This window comes from Vitis riparia, chromosome 14, assembly GCF_004353265.1.
Source record: "Vitis riparia cultivar Riparia Gloire de Montpellier isolate 1030 chromosome 14, EGFV_Vit.rip_1.0, whole genome shotgun sequence".
Lineage (NCBI taxonomy): Eukaryota > Viridiplantae > Streptophyta > Magnoliopsida > Vitales > Vitaceae > Vitis > Vitis riparia.
This window is the reverse complement of record NC_048444.1, coordinates 6,356,594-6,375,426: the sequence shown is the minus strand read 5'-3', so window position 1 is coordinate 6,375,426 and position 18,833 is coordinate 6,356,594. Positions and strand designations below refer to the sequence as shown.

The 18,833-nt window shown below is 37.9% G+C and overlaps 3 protein-coding genes and 1 long non-coding RNA gene across 6 annotated transcripts; 1 reads left to right on the top strand and 3 right to left on the bottom strand.

The window, feature by feature from the left end:
- Positions 1-1,386: 1,386 nt before the first annotated feature.
- LOC117930768 (exocyst complex component EXO70E2) lies at positions 1,387-4,271 on the bottom strand. 2 transcript variants are annotated; one of them, XM_034851476.1, is made up of 2 exons: positions 4,169-4,271; positions 1,387-3,676 (listed from the first exon to the last, which is right to left on the bottom strand). In XM_034851476.1, the coding sequence occupies exon 2, from the start codon at positions 3,564-3,566 to the stop codon at positions 1,608-1,610; it is 1,959 nt and encodes a 652-aa protein (XP_034707367.1). In that variant the 5' UTR covers positions 3,567-3,676; positions 4,169-4,271; the 3' UTR covers positions 1,387-1,607. The 2 variants fall into 2 exon arrangements, with proteins under 2 accessions (XP_034707367.1, XP_034707366.1); XM_034851475.1 differs by lacking the exon at positions 4,169-4,271 and adding an exon at positions 3,996-4,162.
- Positions 4,272-8,586: 4,315 nt separating this feature from the next.
- On the bottom strand, positions 8,587-12,079 carry LOC117931283 (serine carboxypeptidase-like 25). Its single transcript, XM_034852222.1, has 8 exons — positions 11,607-12,079; positions 10,452-10,655; positions 10,007-10,182; positions 9,639-9,920; positions 9,417-9,547; positions 9,246-9,341; positions 9,054-9,159; positions 8,587-8,944 (listed from the first exon to the last, which is right to left on the bottom strand). The coding sequence occupies exons 1-8, from the start codon at positions 11,887-11,889 to the stop codon at positions 8,801-8,803; spliced, it is 1,422 nt and encodes a 473-aa protein (XP_034708113.1). The 5' UTR covers positions 11,890-12,079; the 3' UTR covers positions 8,587-8,800.
- Positions 11,168-11,598, bottom strand: LOC117931284. Its single transcript, XR_004654012.1, has 2 exons — positions 11,500-11,598; positions 11,168-11,398 (listed from the first exon to the last, which is right to left on the bottom strand). It is a non-coding gene; the product is annotated as an uncharacterized LOC117931284 (long non-coding RNA).
- A 5,774-nt stretch (positions 12,080-17,853) lies between the features above and the next one.
- On the top strand, positions 17,854-18,817 carry LOC117929687. 2 transcript variants are annotated; one of them, XM_034850064.1, is made up of 4 exons: positions 17,854-17,952; positions 18,052-18,258; positions 18,351-18,456; positions 18,543-18,817. In XM_034850064.1, exons 2-4 carry the CDS (start codon positions 18,071-18,073, stop codon positions 18,585-18,587), a joined length of 339 nt encoding a protein of 112 aa, XP_034705955.1. In that variant the 5' UTR covers positions 17,854-17,952; positions 18,052-18,070; the 3' UTR covers positions 18,588-18,817. The 2 variants fall into 2 exon arrangements, with proteins under 2 accessions (XP_034705955.1, XP_034705956.1); XM_034850065.1 differs by having other exon boundaries at positions 17,928-17,977.
- Positions 18,818-18,833: the final 16 nt, after the last annotated feature.

Sequence of the window (18,833 nt, the reverse complement as noted above, 5' to 3'; positions counted from 1 at the left end):
TAGATTTTGAGAGAGAGAGTCTTCTCACATAGAAATAAAAAATTTATTTATTTTTACTTTTAATGCTGACATTTCCTAGGCAATTCTAAAATTTCTATAAATGGCTCTCTTCATTTTTCATTTATTGGGTCGGGTCAGATCAGTACACCCAAACCCAACTCCAACAAGGATAAATCTGATAACCAAAATTCATTCCTACGCGTAAACCCATTAATCAAATTCATTCATATTGATTGGAAAGAAAAAACATTAATGAAACATTTATTAGATTTAACTTCATTAATCAATAATGAAAATGAAAAGGGAAGAACTAAGGAAAAGAAATAAAAGAATAAATGAATGAAGAGAATGTATATTAGAAATGGAGTTAAAGATTTGCAGGGTATCATCTCCCCTTTCTAGTTGTCAGAGGACTCGGGCTTAAACCCCTTTGTTCCATGGCGTAGGGTTCAAGGAAATTGAATATATGCTTATATGGAATGTTCCTAAAAAATAAAAAAAATAAGAGAAGACACAAATGAGATTTTGTAATTTTGTTCCTAATATTTTTATTCCAATTTTCATTTATTATTGTACTTGAATTACTTAATGGAAATGAAAACAAAAATTAAAAATTTACTATGATTTATGTCTTTTTTTCCTATTCTTTTAATATTCCTACATGAGAGCTTAAATGGCTAAAAGATGAATGAATTGGGTGGATGTCCAAATCAAGAACACTTTCCTCAAATATCAAATGCAAGTAAAGGATCTATTTGTAATTATATTATAAAGAGCAAATGCAAAATGCTGCATACTCTATCCATAATGGTGGGCCAATATTCAGAAGCTGCACAGAAGCATAATTGAGGGGACCCATGCCCACTGGCCGACACAATATGTTGACATTTTGTTCCACCAAAAAGCCCCAAGGACAGCAATAGCTTTAGAGCCACTGGTGAACATGAGCCTGTCAAATTTCACTTGTTTGCCTTGAAACAAATGATGCAGCCAAGTCACAATGGCATCATCCTAAACCAGAGGTTTTGTTAGCAACATAATCCATTAACACAGAGAGAGAGAGAGAGATATCTCTGCCTCTCCAGTAAATGATAAAAAGGGTCCTTTGCTTTTGGGGCTACTTGTATTCAAGTTGGACAAAGGCCTATTGTCTTTTAGCTTTTTGCCCATTCCTAATTCCTTGAATGTGGGTAGAAGGAGAATCTTTCACTTTCAAGACAATTCTCACCTCAGAAAGTGATGGACTGCCTGAACTTGGGCAGCATATCCATGGAGCTGGTGGATCTATATCATTACCATCATACCCGTATGCCAACGGTTTCCAGATATTATTCCCATGTTCTAAATTTTCAGAGGCCACTCCAGCATATAATGAATATATAGATGCAAGCCAAGGTACCAGCAAAATTCTAGCAATTTCTGGTCATAGAAGCGCACTTTACATTGTCACAATAAATAGAATATGTAGAAATCAACAATGAAATTTCAATCATAGAGAATACAGCTATAGGAAATACGAGAACTTGCTGAGTGAATACCTAAATTTAGTACTCTTCGTGGTTAAGGAAGGCAGTGGATAAGAATAGCCATTCCGACTGATTCTGGTATCACCTCCTGTGGGTATTTGGCAGTGATTTTGGAGATCCCTCAAAGAGATCCAAGAGGAAGTTCTGTAGATCATCAGGGCTGTACTTTATGTGCTTGTCACTGATATGAGGGTTATGTCTTCCCACAAATGTCCGATAAGCCTGGACTACTTTGAGGGACGTTGAGATTTGTAACTCGTCTCGAAGCTGACTGTCTGGGATCAGCCATGCTGTCTGGGATTTGTAGAGCTCCTCAAAAGCAACATTAAAGCTCCGGAGCCTATCCTTCAAAACAGTTTTCGATGGAGAATTCGAATTGGAGTTCTGAATCCCTTCCTCCTTGAGTAAAAGCAAGATTGAACTCCAAGAAGCTCTCTCATAGTTCATTGCATGCTGTTGGAATTTCCAGTTATGCTTGCGAATCCATTCATCCCCAAAAACATCCCTGAGTTCAGAATTCTTAACCTTTTCAGTCATGTAGTGAATGTTGTTCATCAAGAACAGGTGTTGTAAAGCAACATCCCTGTACAACTTGGACTTATCCTCAAGGTTGCATTCAAGAACTGAAATCAGTGCCCGGAAGTGGAGACCCGTTGGAGTACTGCAAGAAGACCTTCCACTTTTGTTCTCCTCTTCTGTAACTGGACTTGTGTTGGATGACAATGAACCAGGATCTGCTCTGTCATGGTCCTCGAATAGCAAATTAATGGTATTACTGTAATCGGTAAGAATCTTGATGTAGTTCATGACATACCTAGTCAGTGGGTGGATTCCACCCCCTGCAAAAGGATTTGTTGATGTGTTTGATGCAATGGCATTCTCAAATTCAAGAAAGGTTGCCCTCACACAGTCACCCAATCCCCCTAGAACCTCACGACACTCGGTTCTAACAGAAGAACCTATATCCTCCTGGTATATACCATCAATATCTGGAAGAAGATCTGCTAGCACCTCATACATGTCGAGTATGCGCATCAATTTTTCTGGTTTGTGGGGACCAATAACTATGGCCTCACCAAAATTCAGCAGCTGAAAAATTGAAGCCCGTGATGCCTCCACAAAACAAGCTGAACTAACTGATCCAACCTCCCCAAAAACTTGGTCACTTAGCCATTTCTCGCTAGCAAGATAGACGCGCACAAATATCTTCATAGCCCGAACCCATCTCCTAATCTTGGAATTCAAGCCTGCCCACTCCATCTTAAGGACATCCTCAATGCTCAACTTCTCCATTTCAAGAATGGAGAGGCACTCATCCAAGGCATCCTTGCGGACACTTATATAGGCCTGAGAGCATTCCTGATCATAATTTGAACTTAACATTAAATTTGCTATGGATTTGAGGTCAGGAATCACATCTGGATGGACCAAGTGAATGATGTAGTCCTCAGAGCTTCTGCTAATACTATCAGTCTGAAGGGAGTCCTCAACTGGGTCATCCTCAAAAGATATGATTGAGCCCTCGTCCACCACATCCTCATCATTAGAACGAAAAGACATGTGTTCAGGCTCAAAGGGTTGCCGATTCTGAAAAAGCAAGTATCTGAACTCTTCCTCAAGCCTTGCCATTGCTGTCTGTAAAACATCATAAGCTCTCCGTAGGAGCTCATCCCCTTCACTATCTTTGTTCAAACACAAGCTTTCCAAGACTTCCGTCAATTTTCTCACTTCCTCAACAGCCTTCAGATACTCAGCAGCTTCCTCAGGGCCTGAATCCCATACCATACACTGATCAGCTTCCCAACTCATCACCTTGTCCTGTGCAGCAATAAGCCGGTCTTCAATTTCATTTACCCCCTCACTCTTGTTTTCATCGGCTATGGTTATGGTCGACAACTGGGTACCAAGATCCACCAAAATCTTCCTCACATCATCAGTAAGGTTCTTATTAGACCCCAACGCCTTCACTATGTGCTGTGCTGCAGCAATCAAGTTTTCCTCCCCTTCCAACCCCGGAGCTACAGATTTACAATCCCCCATAGCTATAGAGCAGGACCAACAGAGACTTCAAAAATTAGCAATTCTCAACCAACAACACTTAGATTTGAGCCCCAAACTCTCCAGAAGCTCTTACCACCGCAGATCAAACCCTAAATTTCCCAAAAACCAGAAATCAAAATTAAAATTCCCCTCTCAATTATCCAAAAATTTATGCATATGCAGCCAAAATAAAACAGCTACAAATAAGTTTTCAGCAATTTCCAACAAACAAAATATCTCAAAACCCTCTTCAAAAAAAAAGAAAAAAAAGAAAAGGGATGCCATCACATAAGCACATCAACTCAAAAAATGCACAAGAATGATTATCAAAAACATCAAAGATAGGGTACAATCAAATAACTCAATTTCAATTTCAATTTCATCAAATGAACACACACAACATGCATATTTCCTACATGGGTATCTCACCAATTTTCCTGAATAACAACCAAAAGGAGCTAAAGACAAGCAAATCTTCAAAGAAAAAGCTCAGGCTCTCAGCAGGGACTTCATCAACTAGATCCATAGGCACACCCTATACTGATAGAAACTATAGGGATCAAATAATAGCAATGAAGAAGAGAGAGAAAGGAGATACTGACCTGTACTTGTAGAGAGTTTTGGGTACAAAATACAATGTATGTCGGGTGTGGACACTCCTCTGCCCTGCAACTTTTCTATATATCTTTGTCATCATCTTCCACTCGTTCATGGCTTTGACCTTCTTGGTCTACGCCGAACAACTTTAAAAAATTAAGAAAACTTTTTTGAATTACCAAACTAGTCGCTACTTCTTAGGCAAATTACCCAATTGCCATTTCTTCTCTCTCTCTCTTTTTATTTATTAATATAATCTAATTAAATTTTTATCATTTTTTTAAAAATAATTATTCTAAATTCATGATTATGTACAAAAGTTAGGTAAAGGTTGAATTTATCTAACTTTAATCTAGTTATAATTAAATCCAAACAGATACAATGATCACTTTCTTTTTTGAATTTGCCATATAAAATATAGTTTCGTAATGAACATCTAGAAAAAAATGGGCCCACCCTAACGACAATATTATAGAGAGTCATGTCAAATTTTCAAATCTATAGTTGTGGACAGTCAAAATATCATTTTTCAACCTGAAAGGTGATATGGTTAATTGTGTACCTGAAAAATTAAGTTATGAGATCAAAGTTAGTACATGAATTTAATAATGTTTGCTTGGGTCATGGCTATGAGTCAGTCCATTGCTACCTCTTTTCAAGATTTCTTTGAAATTCTAAAGCGTAAGTGCTTAAGTTCTCAATATTAGAATTTGAGTGTAGCACTATCATGAGTACTTCAATCATATATCAACGAAAAAAAATTCTTTGATTTAATCATTAAAATCATTGAATTTCAAGCTAAGTAGAAAAGGGTATACAAGAATATGCGTGACAACAAAGAATTGGAGGTTTCAAGTTCTATATATATGCTTGTCTAAAATCTTTGGTTCTAGATTTTGTAGTCACTAAGGTGGTGTTCGTTTTTTGATTGAATAGAAAAAGTTAAGGTAGTATTTGTTTTTTTTGACTTTTTGCTAAAAACAATTTATTTTCAAAATTTAGATTGTTTGTTTTTCTATTTTTTTATAACTTATTATAAACTTTTTACTAAACAAAAAAAGTCAAAATATATAGCTGTAGACCCCCATTTGGGGCTCATTTTTCAGCAGCTCAATTTTGTCAAGTGTCACTATCCCAGCGGGCCACGTGTCACATCCTTAGTGGCCATAAGAAATCAACATCGCTTTTTGAAGCTGCAGTAGGACTTTGACACGTGGAGGAACTTTCTGGAAGGGGTCCCGCAGGCCGTCGGGAGGCGCAGATGAGAGAGAAGGAAAGGTGGCTGCAGAAGGAGTGGTGTAGAAAAGGTGGCTGCGGCAGAGATCGTTTGAGGTGACAGCATTGTAGTGGTGCAGGAAGGTAGCTACTGCAGAGATCGTTGGAGGTGACAGCATTGTAGGAGTGCAGAAGAGTGGCTTGCAAGAGAAGACACCGGGGGAAGAACAAGAGGAGAGAGGAGTTTTTTTTAAAAGGATTTTTCTTTTGGAGCAAAGAAGAGTGTGGAAAACTAAAAAAGAGAAGAAAAAAGAAAGAGAAAACAGAGAGGAAGTGAGTTTTTTTTTTTTTTTTTTTTTTTTTTTTTTTTCTGAGAGTTTTGGGGGAAAGAGTATTGGTTGAACTTGAAGAGGAAGCTAAGAACGAGGGAGTGTAGAGTTGCTGGGGAGTCCAGGACACAGAGTTGAGAAGGGAGATTTCCAGGTATGACCATTTGTTTTTTTTGTATATTTTCCTTTTTCTTCCAGACCGTCTAGGTCTGATTCTCAGTGGTTTTTCATTTCTGCTTGTTGGGTTGTTCTGTTTTGGTGATTACTGGTTAAATATTGGAAGAGTTTGCTGTGTTTATGCCCTATCCTGACGAGTATTTTTTCCATCTTAACTCACCGGATGTTGGACCCATTGATGAAATGGGTCCGATATGTTGGTTAAAGTCTTCATGTTCTTCTTCTTGTTGCTATCCTGTTATCCCCTTGTTTTCTTTTCCTCCCTGAGTGCATACTCAAGGCTCCAAAGTCTCAGCTGCTTTCCATGAAACTTCAAGCCATGGCCTCCTTGTGGCTAGAATCTAGGTTTTTAGTGATGATGAGAACAAGCCTTCTTCAGTTTTCTCCCAGCTTTCACAGTCAGCAAACACCCGAGGTTGCATGCTATCCTTCACTCCTTCACATACCCATTTAACCTTACCATCCGAGGAAGAATTCTATCCGGCCAACGCCCACCTCCTTCGGATGTCTCGCATCCGGAATCCTATCCGGCCAACGCCCACCTTCTCCGAATGTATCACATCCGGAATTCTGTCCGGCCAACGCCCACCTCCTCCGGATGTCTCACATCCGGAATCCTATTTGCCAAAGTCCCACCTCCTCCGGATGTCTCGCATCCAGAATCCTATCCGGTCAACGCCCACCTTCTCCGGATGTCTCACATCCGGAATCCTATCCGGCCAACGCCCACCTTCTTCGGATGTCTCACATCCGGAATCCTATCCGGCCAACGCCCACTTCCTCCGGATGTCTCACATCCGGAATCCTATCCGGCCAACGCCCACCTTCTCCGGATGTATCACATCTGAAATCCTGTCCGACCAAAGTCCCACCTTCTCCGGATGCCTCACATTCGGAATCCTATCCGGCCAACGCCCACCCCCTCCGGATGTCTCACATTCGGAATCCTATCCTGCCAACGCCCACCTTCTCCAGATGTCTTACATCCGGAATCCTGTCTGGCCAAAGTCCCACCTTCTCCGGATGCCTCACATCCAGAATTCTGTCCGTCGAAATCCCACCTTCTCCGGATGTCTCACATCCGACGCCTGAAGCCGGATGGGAGAGGGGGGCGATTCAGCTTCCATCGTCAGACACGTCCGGATCCTCATTTTCTTTTTTTTTATAAACCATTTCAAAGCATCCTATCTTTCATCCTTAGAGTTTTTAAGATCACCTAAGAGTCCCATTTCCAATAAAATTTTGTTGTCATCTTTCTTTCTAGCAAGCCATTTTCACACCTCCGCTGTTTTAAAAATGTTTTGAAATAAGCATAGATTCAATCCCGTAATTCCGAATAATGGAGTTTATGAAATTAATTCATGCAAAAATAAACGGGCTTTGGTGGGGGCTCCACATAAGTGACTTTATGATTGATTAATTTAACTGCCATGCATGATTGATCTTATTCTGCTCTATGACACACATGCCATTATTCCTTAATTGTGCATTAACCCTCTCTCTTGATAGGGCATGGTGGCTCGTCGCCCAGGTACGTATTTATTCCCATTCTAGTCTTTCTATATTCTTGCTTTGATTCTCATATGTGCATGATAGTTCCGGGTATTCATTGATTTACTCATCAATTGCCATGATTGCTTCATTTTATTAGTAGAGACCCGACTTTAGGGACTTATAGGGGTGCTACGGTCTCTATCGTACCTTCCCGATAAGTAACCTGACCCCCGAACCCGATCTGGTTTTTCGCAGATCACCTTTTCCAAGTAAGGAGTCACACTTAGGGTTTTTCTTTCTTATTTTGTTTACCTTTTAAAAATAAAACGAAAATAAGTGGCGACTCCAAGTCATTTTTTATTTTATAAGTAAAATCATTTTTTTTTTCAAATCAAAATCGAGCTCGCCTTCGAGTGGGAAACGCATTGAGTCGAAATACGGGGTCCACAATAGCTTTTCTAAATAAAACAAATAACATATTAATTTTTCTTTACATTTTAATACTTAATATAAATAAAATACTACAAAAACCAAAAACTTAATATTTAATATTATTAAGCATTAAAGTTCTATTTAGAATTAAGTAAAAAAACAAACACCACCTAAATATTTTTTGCCTTTTCTATTCAATTAAAAATAATTCATTGACATCAACCAACATAATTAAACTAAACTTATTGATAACAAGTTAAATTTAGTTATGTTGGTTAACATCAACAAGGTATTTTTAACTGAATAAAAAAAACCAAATATTTTGAATCTTTCTACTCAACCAACCAAAAATCAAACACCTCTATTAGTGGAGATGACCACCCATTAATTTATTTCATGCCATCACTCACATTTTACCAACAATGGTGGCAATACGGTGGAAAGCGATACACATGGCATAAATATTGAGATTGTGACAACTCATGTGGGGTGGGTGTTGTTGGTGGGTGTGCAATTTCAATGGCCACTTAAGGATAAGAAGATTCTAATGTTGCCTAACTTTATCAATTGGTCAAACCCACAATGTCTCATTTGTCTTTGGATTAGTTGAATTAATAATCTAATTGGATGCAGTATAAAAGTATAACCTAATCTATGTGGGATCTTTAGGAGGAGGAGCTTTAACCAATATGAGACATTAAGTTAACTTTTTTTCTTTTGGATTTTTCCTTTTTGATTATTCCCACAACTCAAGACGGCCAAACTATGATACACAATTTACAAACAAAATGAACCTTCTCCATTAATTCCATCTGTTAAATTTCTTCTATGGCATAAAACCAATCCCTCTCTTCTTTTTTTGTTTTTTTTTTGGTTGAATGATTGAAGAAAGACACAACTCTTACTTACCTAAGAGCAACAACAATAAATAAAAGAAGAAAGAAAGAAAGGAAAAACATTGGTATAGTGGGGGACACAGACATTATGTTATCAAGACTTGGGAAGAGGGAGGCCTCTCAAAAATGATTTGAATAGCTCAAGTGCTGCTCTTGGCTTGAAAAGTGGTACTTCATGTCCTGCTCCTCTCACTGTCGCAAATGTTAGCCCCTCATACACTTCTGTCCACCCTCCCACCTTCACCAATAAACACCACAAATATTATCACATCTCCCCTTTCTTTAATTCCTTTTGCTTTGAAAAATTGTAGCTTGCCATTACATAAACAAGGGGTTGTGTTACTAACCTGCTTCTTAACATACCACGGATACCATGGAATTTTGGTTGCCAATTTGAGGTGCGCAAGGGAATACCTAGTGGCTGTGACTGGCACCACCGAGTCGACATCCCCGCTGCAATATAATACATAGACAATCAGCTAAAGAGGTAAGAATTGTCACAATTGTGACATGTAATGAAGTCTGAAATGATCACGAACCTGAAAACCCAGACTCTCAGACCAGCCGCGATCATTTCTCGGTAAATGGGGAGGACGGATTCGGCTGTATCGTTCCAATTGCGGTTTAGGACCTCACTGGATTAGAACATAATTAAAAATGTTAGCCACAAGGAATGTTTGTGCATGATTTCAATGAAATAATTTACTCACCTGCAGGCAGTCCATCCGTAGGGAATTTTGGTAGTATTGGCATGCAGTGCTTTCTGCACATCAGGCCTATTGTAGTAAATCTCAGCATATTTTTCAGTACATGGATCATAGCCAGATATCTGCCTGAAAATCTGAGAATATACAGGCCAAGGAAGGAGAAAGAGATGAGAATTTTCATATGTATGATTATAAAAATAATCTCAGTGTTAAAGAAAAAAATACCCTATGAGATCGATGAGGCAAGCGAATAGTCTGGCGGGTGGCGCCACTGCCATCTGAATTGTTGCAAGGAGGAGCATATATGTTGTACTGATCGATGTTTCCAAATTCTTGATCCATGGCATAACTGTACAAGGATTCACACTCATTTGATTCCTTTTGGCGATGAAAATCACATGTATTGATGAGCTGCCGGTACGTTTTATCAGAGATCATGGCGTGGCTCCACCAGTACGTGACTGTTCCCAGGTTGTCATAGTAGTTGTCTGTTACTGCATTGCCAACCTGCATGCCATACAATTTGATTCAATTTTCTGCTACAAAATGGACAGTATAGGCTGAAATCATACTCATTACTAAATTTTTGTTACCATTATTCCTTTGAGATTTATGGCATGCTTGTATTTGGCGTTGTACGCCATAATTTCTCTAGCCAGCTGAGGAACATAATGGCCTGCATAGCTCTCACCGGTGATGTACACTTCACGGTGCTTATAGCGTGGGAATCGTTCAAGCCATCGAACCAGGAACACCAATGAGTCCTTGGCTGAAATCATAAGTAGCACCCCATTAAGCTAACACATACTATAATGAATTAACCTCAAATATGGGAACTTATGATTATGACAAATTCCATGATGAGGAGATGGCCCCCAGCCTTCTTCTGGGGAGCAATTGGCCTTAAATGCAATGTGCCCTACCATTTTCCACAGTCCAGATTGATTGATCCAGCTAGCTATTAGGACAGCCACAAGTATATATGTGCATTCATAATTTATATTAATACTGTAACCAAGTTGTTGATCCTGGTCCTACCAGTGCGACGGTCGCCAGTGTCGAGCAGATCGGAGGATTTGTTGCTGTAAGAGAAGCCAACCCCAGCTGGGGTCTCCAGGAACAAGAGATTAGCCAGAGTGTTCCATGAGAACTTGTTAAGATACAGGCCTGAAGCAGTCTTGTTGATCCTAAATGGGCCTATTTCTTCAGATGCCCCATACGCCACAGAAGAGCAACCAGGACCTTACAAGTTACAACAAAACAAGTCTCACCATCAGATACTATATATATATATACATTATGAGACGGGTCCTATATATTAATCCAACTTGATTTTTAAAAAGCATATAGCAAGAGAAGACTGAAGAGTTGTTGTGTACTGATATACACAGTAGAAGTGCTGAATTTAGGTGTGTTAACAGTGAATTAATTGTGCACCTACACATACTGACAAAAAGGCTGGGGCTAAGATAGAAGTATGCAATGGGTGAGAGTCAATAAATGGGGACTGTTTTTAGTTGCTTTCAAGCATTGAATGGCTCTCTGCCTCTGCTTCCTCCATGCATTTTAAATGAGGGGGAGGAGTGTTAATTGTAATGGGCTGGTTAGGTCATGATTCGTCTCAGCGATGACAAGTCAGTGATTGGGACATTCCCAAGTCCCAAGTCCCAAGTCCAAGGGCATGCATATGATATATCTAACAAACCTAACTACACCCAAAAGACAAAAAAACAGTAATGCGCTATACCTTTTCCTTTGGTTTCTCCTCATTTTTTCAAATGTATAACTCCTTTTTATTTGGGAATGTAACTGTAAGACCTTTCACAATGTGTCTAATTCCAATATGCGTACGGTCCAAAAAATATAGCTCACAACACAGCTGGATTTTGACTCTGAAGATTTGTGTCTAAATATCTAAAATGTAAACATCATCTCTTGAAAATTTCAACATCTTTAATTTTTGATCTTGTCGGCAGAAATATGACCTGTACGTGTCGGTTGAAGGACAAAATGCATATAAATGAGATATAGAAACAAAGGATTATCACAAATAATGTAAGCAATATAACAGTAACAAAGACTTAACTCCCAAATAAATCATTCCAACTCATGAAACTCATGTATGCATGATACATGCAAACATGTACAGGTAGAATATCATGGAGATGAGAGTGATGGAGAAAGTGGGCTAACCTCCATTAAGCCAAATGACCAGAGGTTTGGACAAGGGGTCATGGACAGCCTCATTGAGCCAGTAGAAGAGGGCTCTACCAGCAACATGGTTAACAGTGACATAGCCGGAGTACTGCTGAAAAGAGACCTTGGGCTGTCCAGGAAGTGCTGTTATCCTATCAGCTTCTTCTTCTTCTCCTCCCCTTACTCGATTCACTCCATGGCTTCCCGCATCCACCACGGCAATGAGCAGGAGAGACAGTAGTACCATGGAGGCTGAGATCTCTCTGTTGGCCATGCCCATGGCCACAGAGATCACAAGAAGAAAAGGAAGAAGAAGCAAAGGAAAATGTTTTCCTAGTTGTGGAGTAAAGAGTGTAATTCTGGATGGGGGATAAATAGGAGAGAGTCAGGAGGGAAGAGATGGTGTCTGTCTTCACTCACTCGGGGTTTTTCTTGTGAATTGACAACCACACCCTTTGAAAATCATGCTTCTGGTTAGTGGGCAGTGAAGGGTAATGTTGGAATTGGAGTGCAACATCACAGAGGAGCACCCACCCATACTGAGAGCCAATGGGATTTTTCGCTCTGGAATTTGGCTTTAAAAATAAGAGGGGAGGAAAGGGGAATCACATGGTTTTCGCACGCCCATGAGACAGTCCCTTGAATCCTCCATTAATTCCTCCTGTATTCATATAAGAGACTTTGACTGCCTTTTTCCTCATTGTCTTTATCCACTCCTACTCCCATTTTTATTTTCTATATTTATTTTTTCTGTTTTCCCTTTTCCTCCATCCTTGTTCCTTTGTGTTTTGTTTTGCTAACTTGATGATTATGGTCTGTTTTATAAAGTGAAAAAGGTCTTCTATCCTTTTCTCTCTTCTGTTACACTTTGTCACATAGTGTGGCTAAGAAGTTCCACCATATTCTATACAATTATCATTCCATGCGTGATTTTGCTGCTTCCCCATCATACACTTTTCCTCGGATTCATTGCAGTTTTCCTTTCCGGTGGAATCAACAAAAAATTAGAACTCACCCTTTTGAGTATCAAAAGCTGCATATTCAAATAAAGAAAACAGCTTACATAATTCTCTTCATAAAGTACAATACATTAACCCACTCTCTCAAATTCCCATGTGAAAATGTGTTGAAAATTATGATATTCCCACTTAAATTAAGTTGTGGGCATTGTAATAGAATGGACTAGAATCTCCCCATCTTACTTCAAACCACCATACATATATTATGCATAAGAGTTTGAGAAGATGAAAGGAAGAAGTTGTTGAGTTTTAGGATAAGCAAATTGCATAAAAAGTAAGGAGAGAAGGTAGAAGAAGGTGTGTCTTTACGTGCACGCGAGGTGGGTGTGAATGAATTCTAAAAATAGGAAGAGGGGCGGTGTTGGAATGGTGATGATAGCCATGATGAAGCCTCTTTTGGAGTTGCACTGCTCACTGCTCATTGCTCATTTCCTCTTCTCTAATAAAAACACTCCCAGTGTCACCAGCCTCAACCTTCATTATTTTTATTCCTTTCTAAATTTAGGGTTTCTGCTGTTGAGTACCATCATAGGCTTCCCCACCTTCCATTTTCCATACTCATTTCTTCCTCCTTTTACAAACTTTGGCATCTTTTCTGAATTTCCCCATCTGCTTTGCAACATCCTGTATATGGAAGTTTCCAGTCTTAAAATTTCCTGGCTTTGATCCAAACTTAAACCCACACTAAGCTCCTTAATTGGTGTAAGACTCTGGCATTATGTAGTTTCAACTTAGAAGAGGATAAAAGAAACAGATATAACATATTGGATTAATGAATTTGGGCCAGGTTGCAGACTTGCAGAATGAAAAATAAATTTGCTTCTGTTATAATTTATAAATAAAGACTGATAAAGAAAAAGGAGTTGTGTGTGTCTTAAAAAATACAGATAGATGTGTCCCCAGCTCATTGGTCCCAATGGATCATATACCAAAGAGGACATGCCATGTGTGTCTTTGGTTCATAGGCATCAATTTAGTTTGACTTCCAACATGTGCAGGCAGTATGACTGAAAAGGGTTACTCTTATTTTATTTTATTTCTTTTTAATTGTGTTGAAAAAAAAAACAATAGAAAAGACAAAGTATATATATAGATGCAGTGTAGAGTAGAGTAGCTGTAGAAAACTAGAAGTAATAATGGTATTTATTACACAATAGAGAAGATCATAGAGGTGAGAGCAGAGAGTGGTTGGAAGGAGTGGCATTGAAGATGGACCTGAAAGCTCTCTACTCCCAGTAGTTAATAGTTATTGAAGAGAGAGTCAGCCTCACCCACTTACTACAATATTGAAAGAAAACGAAAAAAAAGGAAAGGTGTGTGTCACTTTCACTTAGTCAATGCTTCCAAAACCTTGAAATGCTGGATTTGAGGCCCAGCTTTCTTCACATATAGGCCACTGGCCACCCTCCAGTCCTCTTCACAACCCTTTCTTCTGCTTAACAAATTGATGAGATGGTAAATTTTTCCCTTCCCTTTTGCCTTTTGAGTTAATGTATGGGAGCAGGTGCCACCCAATTGACTGGCCTTTCATTTAATGGATTTTTTTGCCCCATTTGAATACAAATTATTGAAGTGGGTCTCAGCCAACTCCCTACACCTTTGATTTCTCTACCCTTCTTCCTTTCCCATCACTTCTTATATTTATATTTTCTTTTCCCAGGGAAATCTCTTGCTTCTGCCCTTTACTCACTCAAAAGGTTCGGATCTCTGAATTCTCCAGCTCTCACCCCATCAGGGTTGACCAGTGGGCCTTTCTTAATGCCAGCCAACAAGGGTTAAACCGCTTTAAAATGGTATTAAAAAATATATTCTAAGTCATAATCACATATTCCAAATCTTCTCAATCCATTTTTGTATCTTTGTGTTTGAATTAAGAAGTGGACATGCCAACTATTATGTCATAATGTTGATGGAAAGATGATAAGAGTGATAGTTATTGACTAATCCCTAACATTTAATTATCAAATGAGCCTGCTAAACCAAGGTGTAGTTACGGCATGAGGTTAATTGAGCCAATAATGACAAAAGGAGAAGAAAAAGAACCCCATGAGGGGATGGTCGGTCCAAGTGATGGGACATGATGTTAGGGCTAACCTACTCATATCTGTAGGTTAAGAATCTTAAAAACAAACCTTTATCGGCCATAGCCCATAGGTACTATGTCGGCAACAACATACATGATGCATGACACATGATACATGAATCATGATACATCTCACCTGTGAATTTTTTCCTAGCTACCAGTTTAGACTTCTTCCAAGTTCATTATTCAAGTTTCAAACCATTAATAGTTGTTCCATTATTTTTCAAACTTTCCTTCTTTTTTTTCCCACTATGATATCAATTCAAGCAGTCAAACTAAAAAATTATTGTGTGGGGTTGTCATCAATTCAGGCAATCATAGTATCATTGATCTTTGGACAAGTAAAGAAGGCATGGGAAACTCAATTCTTGTTACTCCATTTAATCAGTTGACTATGCCACAAAGTTTTTGAATAATTTTCAATACAAAAGCTATATAATTTTTTAAAAAGCCCAAGCAATGACTAGGCCACAATGTTTCTTGGCAAAGCTGGTGAAAAGGGAAAAATTATAAATTTCTCGTATTAATTATAGTCTATCTTATCAAAAGTGACTAGAAAATTGAGCATTATCCATCAGTATCCTTCCAGATTTGGCTCTATTACTTCCCTTGACCAAAGCTTGGAGTTCACTTCACAACTACCAGATGGGTCACGCAGCAGTGGCTAGATCCTTATTACATTAGCATCCAAAGCAACCCTTCAATGATTTTGGAGGCATTGCTTTAATTTGGTGATCAAATATATTAAATAATGTGGGATGGGAACTCAACCTGAAATCATTGTTCTTTGCCACTTTCATCACCAAAAAAAATATCTATCAGGAGCTTCACTTCCAATGCCCAAAGAGCATATATATATATATATACATAATTGGATGAGACCAAACCCTAAATTTGAGTTCAACCCAATTAACAAGAGAGTAGAATATTTCATGGGGTATGAAAGAAACAAAACCTATCTCTTATATAGGGGGCTGTAAGATAACAAAAGAAAAGATGAGTTGGGTACAAAAGGGAATGATATTATGTTGAAAGAGATGAACCCCACCACATGAATGATAGTCCTGGAAGTCAATGAAACTGGGCACCTCTTTGCTTGTAGTCCAAGAAGGATGGGGTCCTTTGCTTTGGAAATATCTCCCTCTCCCCTGGAATCATGGGTTTACTGGGGTCATAGTCATACCTTCACGTTATAAAGTATGTAATCCAAATATGATGGCGGTTGGTGCCATGTTTCTTAATCACAATACTTGGGTATCAAGGAAGAACAGTTGATGAATGATATATTATTATGTATTGGGCTGATCCCAATCAAATCATTTTATAAAGAAAGACCCCCCTCGTGGGTTTTCTTAAATTTCATTTTCTCTTTCATCTTTTAATTAGGGTTGATGGAAATTAAATCCCAGAGATTTGATGGGATGATTGCATGCCTTATTAGTATGGATGCAGTGTAGAAAGTAGAAGGTGTTAGCTGTCATGAACTGAATTCTGATGAAAGCAGCATCTTCCAATGAAATGACAATGTGATCATTTTCAGTGGCTTTCAACAGCCAGGTTGATCAAATTTGTAGTCTAGATTTAGGTGCTTTGGAGTTGGGACTACTAAAAATGAGGATAATTGGCAGATTTGTAGCCTCTAGGGTGTGTCTTTGGGTGTTGAAAGTTTGAAACAGGCCTGAGCTGGGAGCCCATGACAAGATCCTTATCTTAAGCTCAATGTCTTAGCAGAAGCTCAATAAATGGTAATGGGAAATGAGGTTCTTTCTTAGTATTCTTACCAATCCTTGAACTAGGACCAAGTCGATATTTCTTGGAGCTATCTGAAGACTCAATTTCCAAATGGTTTCACATATTTGACCATTCCTTTGAATAGTTTTAATATCATAATGCACAAATATGAACTTAATTTGGAATGGATTCGAACCAAATGTTTGTACAACTTTAACTTATTTGGAATCTAATTTAATATTTTTATAATATTTATATTATCTTATAAGAATATTTATTTTATTTTATTTTATTTTTTAAATATCAAATTATAATTATATCATATACTTTTTTTATTTATTTTTTAAATAAGAATAAATTTATTTATTTATTTTTACTTTTTTGCTATATTTTTTAAAGAATTTATTTATTATTTAAAATTTGGTACAAATATATAGAAAAAAAAATGTTTTTAAAATGTATTGTAGATTAGATTTTGAACAAAATCTAATCTACCCAATCGAATTGAGTTAAATCCAATTGATTTTAAAAAATGAGATTATGTTAGATTTGAGTTGAACACCTCTAATAAAAAATTGAGTTTAATTTGACTATTAATTTAAGGACTATATGATTAAAAAGGTCATTGAAAACCTAATTTTGGAAATTTAATCCTTTATCATTTTTTGGTCTCATTTTGACAAAAATGACCTATTATTTTATAATAAAAATACCTCACATATTGTAAATACTTGAAATGGTTAAAGATATTTATGTAAAAAAATGGGTTAGCATTTGAATAAAAATATGGGAATTGATAAATTTACAAATATTGGAAATATTTTCGTTCTTTATAATTAATTGTTTTTTAATTTAACTTGATTAAATTATAACTCTTAATCTCTCATTTTTTTTAACTTGAAGAGTAACTTATTTTTTATATAAATATCTTTCAATATTTTTATTATTTATATATTTGTTTTAAAAGAAAATATTAAATTTTTTTTTTTTAAAAGCGAGGGCATCTTGTTCAAAATAGGTAATTTTTTTTGGATGAAAAAGGTGGCAGATTAGATTTGTAATTTCATATTTATTTCGTGATTCTCAAGTGGTTATCATAGAACGGGTGATTTCATCCCTTTTAATCAAACAACCCAATATTTTGTGGGCATTGAGACAATCAGACGGCTGAGATGCATCTGCTCACATCATGTGGGGCCATCTTTCCCAAGGATGCACTTGGTAGGTTGCAAGTCTTTTTGAATCTCAACGGGTGGGATTTGAGTATCTTTTCAAATCCCACCCGTTGAGAGTCAAAAAGACTTGCGACCCACCTAGGACATCCTTAGGAAAGATGGGGTCCACATGGTTTGATCAGATTCATTTCAGCCGTCTGATAGTCGACCGTTGGACAGCACAGCCTCAAACGGTCACCTCCTTCGCCCAAAATGAACCGAATTTTGGTATTAAAGCTCACTTCAAATCATCTGGATTTCTGAACTCGTTTCTGTCCCTCTCATCCTTTACAAAGGTCTCTGACACCGATTCTTTCTTCTGTAAGCATGCGATTTTTTTGATGTTTTTTTGGGTCTTTCCCTTGGATAATGGGCTTTGATTTTCATTTTCACAGGTAACCCACCAGAATTCCAATGGAGACAGTACTTGAAACGCCCCTCAAAAATCCAGTTCAATCCGAAAACGCCCTCTCTGACTACAAAACGCCACCCCCAAATCAAGAAACGGCCCAGAAAATCCAGAATTCTGCCAACGATTCCGGCAATAAAACCGCTACTCCCGACAGGCTCAAGGTGCCCAAGGCATTCAAGTACCCTGAGAGGTGTGTGATTCTTAAAAATTTTCCACTACCAACAGTCAAATTATAAAATTTTTCAGCACTCTGGTATAAAAATATTGAATGGCTATTTGCAGGTACAGAAGCCCAACTGATCTCATGATATCACCAGTTTCAAAGGGCCTTCTTGCTAGAAGCAGAAAGACGGGTTCCCTCTTACCTCCTGCAAAAATTCAGCCTAAGGTATGATACAAGAAGTTATGTTTTGGTATGTTTTGGGCTCCTTCAATTTAGTTGTACCATGTTCTCACGTTTTGGAGATGCTGCAGGTTCAGGATTTGCGTGTCCAGGAAGTGGGTCTTTTTCAAGCTTGAAGGATCTCGTAAGGGTCTAGTCTATCAGATGGATTCTTGATCTTGATGAATTTGTCTGGCTAAATTGGTCTTTGAAGGGATTTAATGGGATGTAGAGTTTAGAGTTTTTAGTAATTCAGATTTTGCATTTTGTTGGGAAAATTTCTGAGCAGCTATCATGATGGTTGAATGATGTGTAATTTGAATTTAGTTTCTTAATAAAAATTGTTCAGACACGTTCAAATGTTGAAGCAGAGTTGTTAGTTG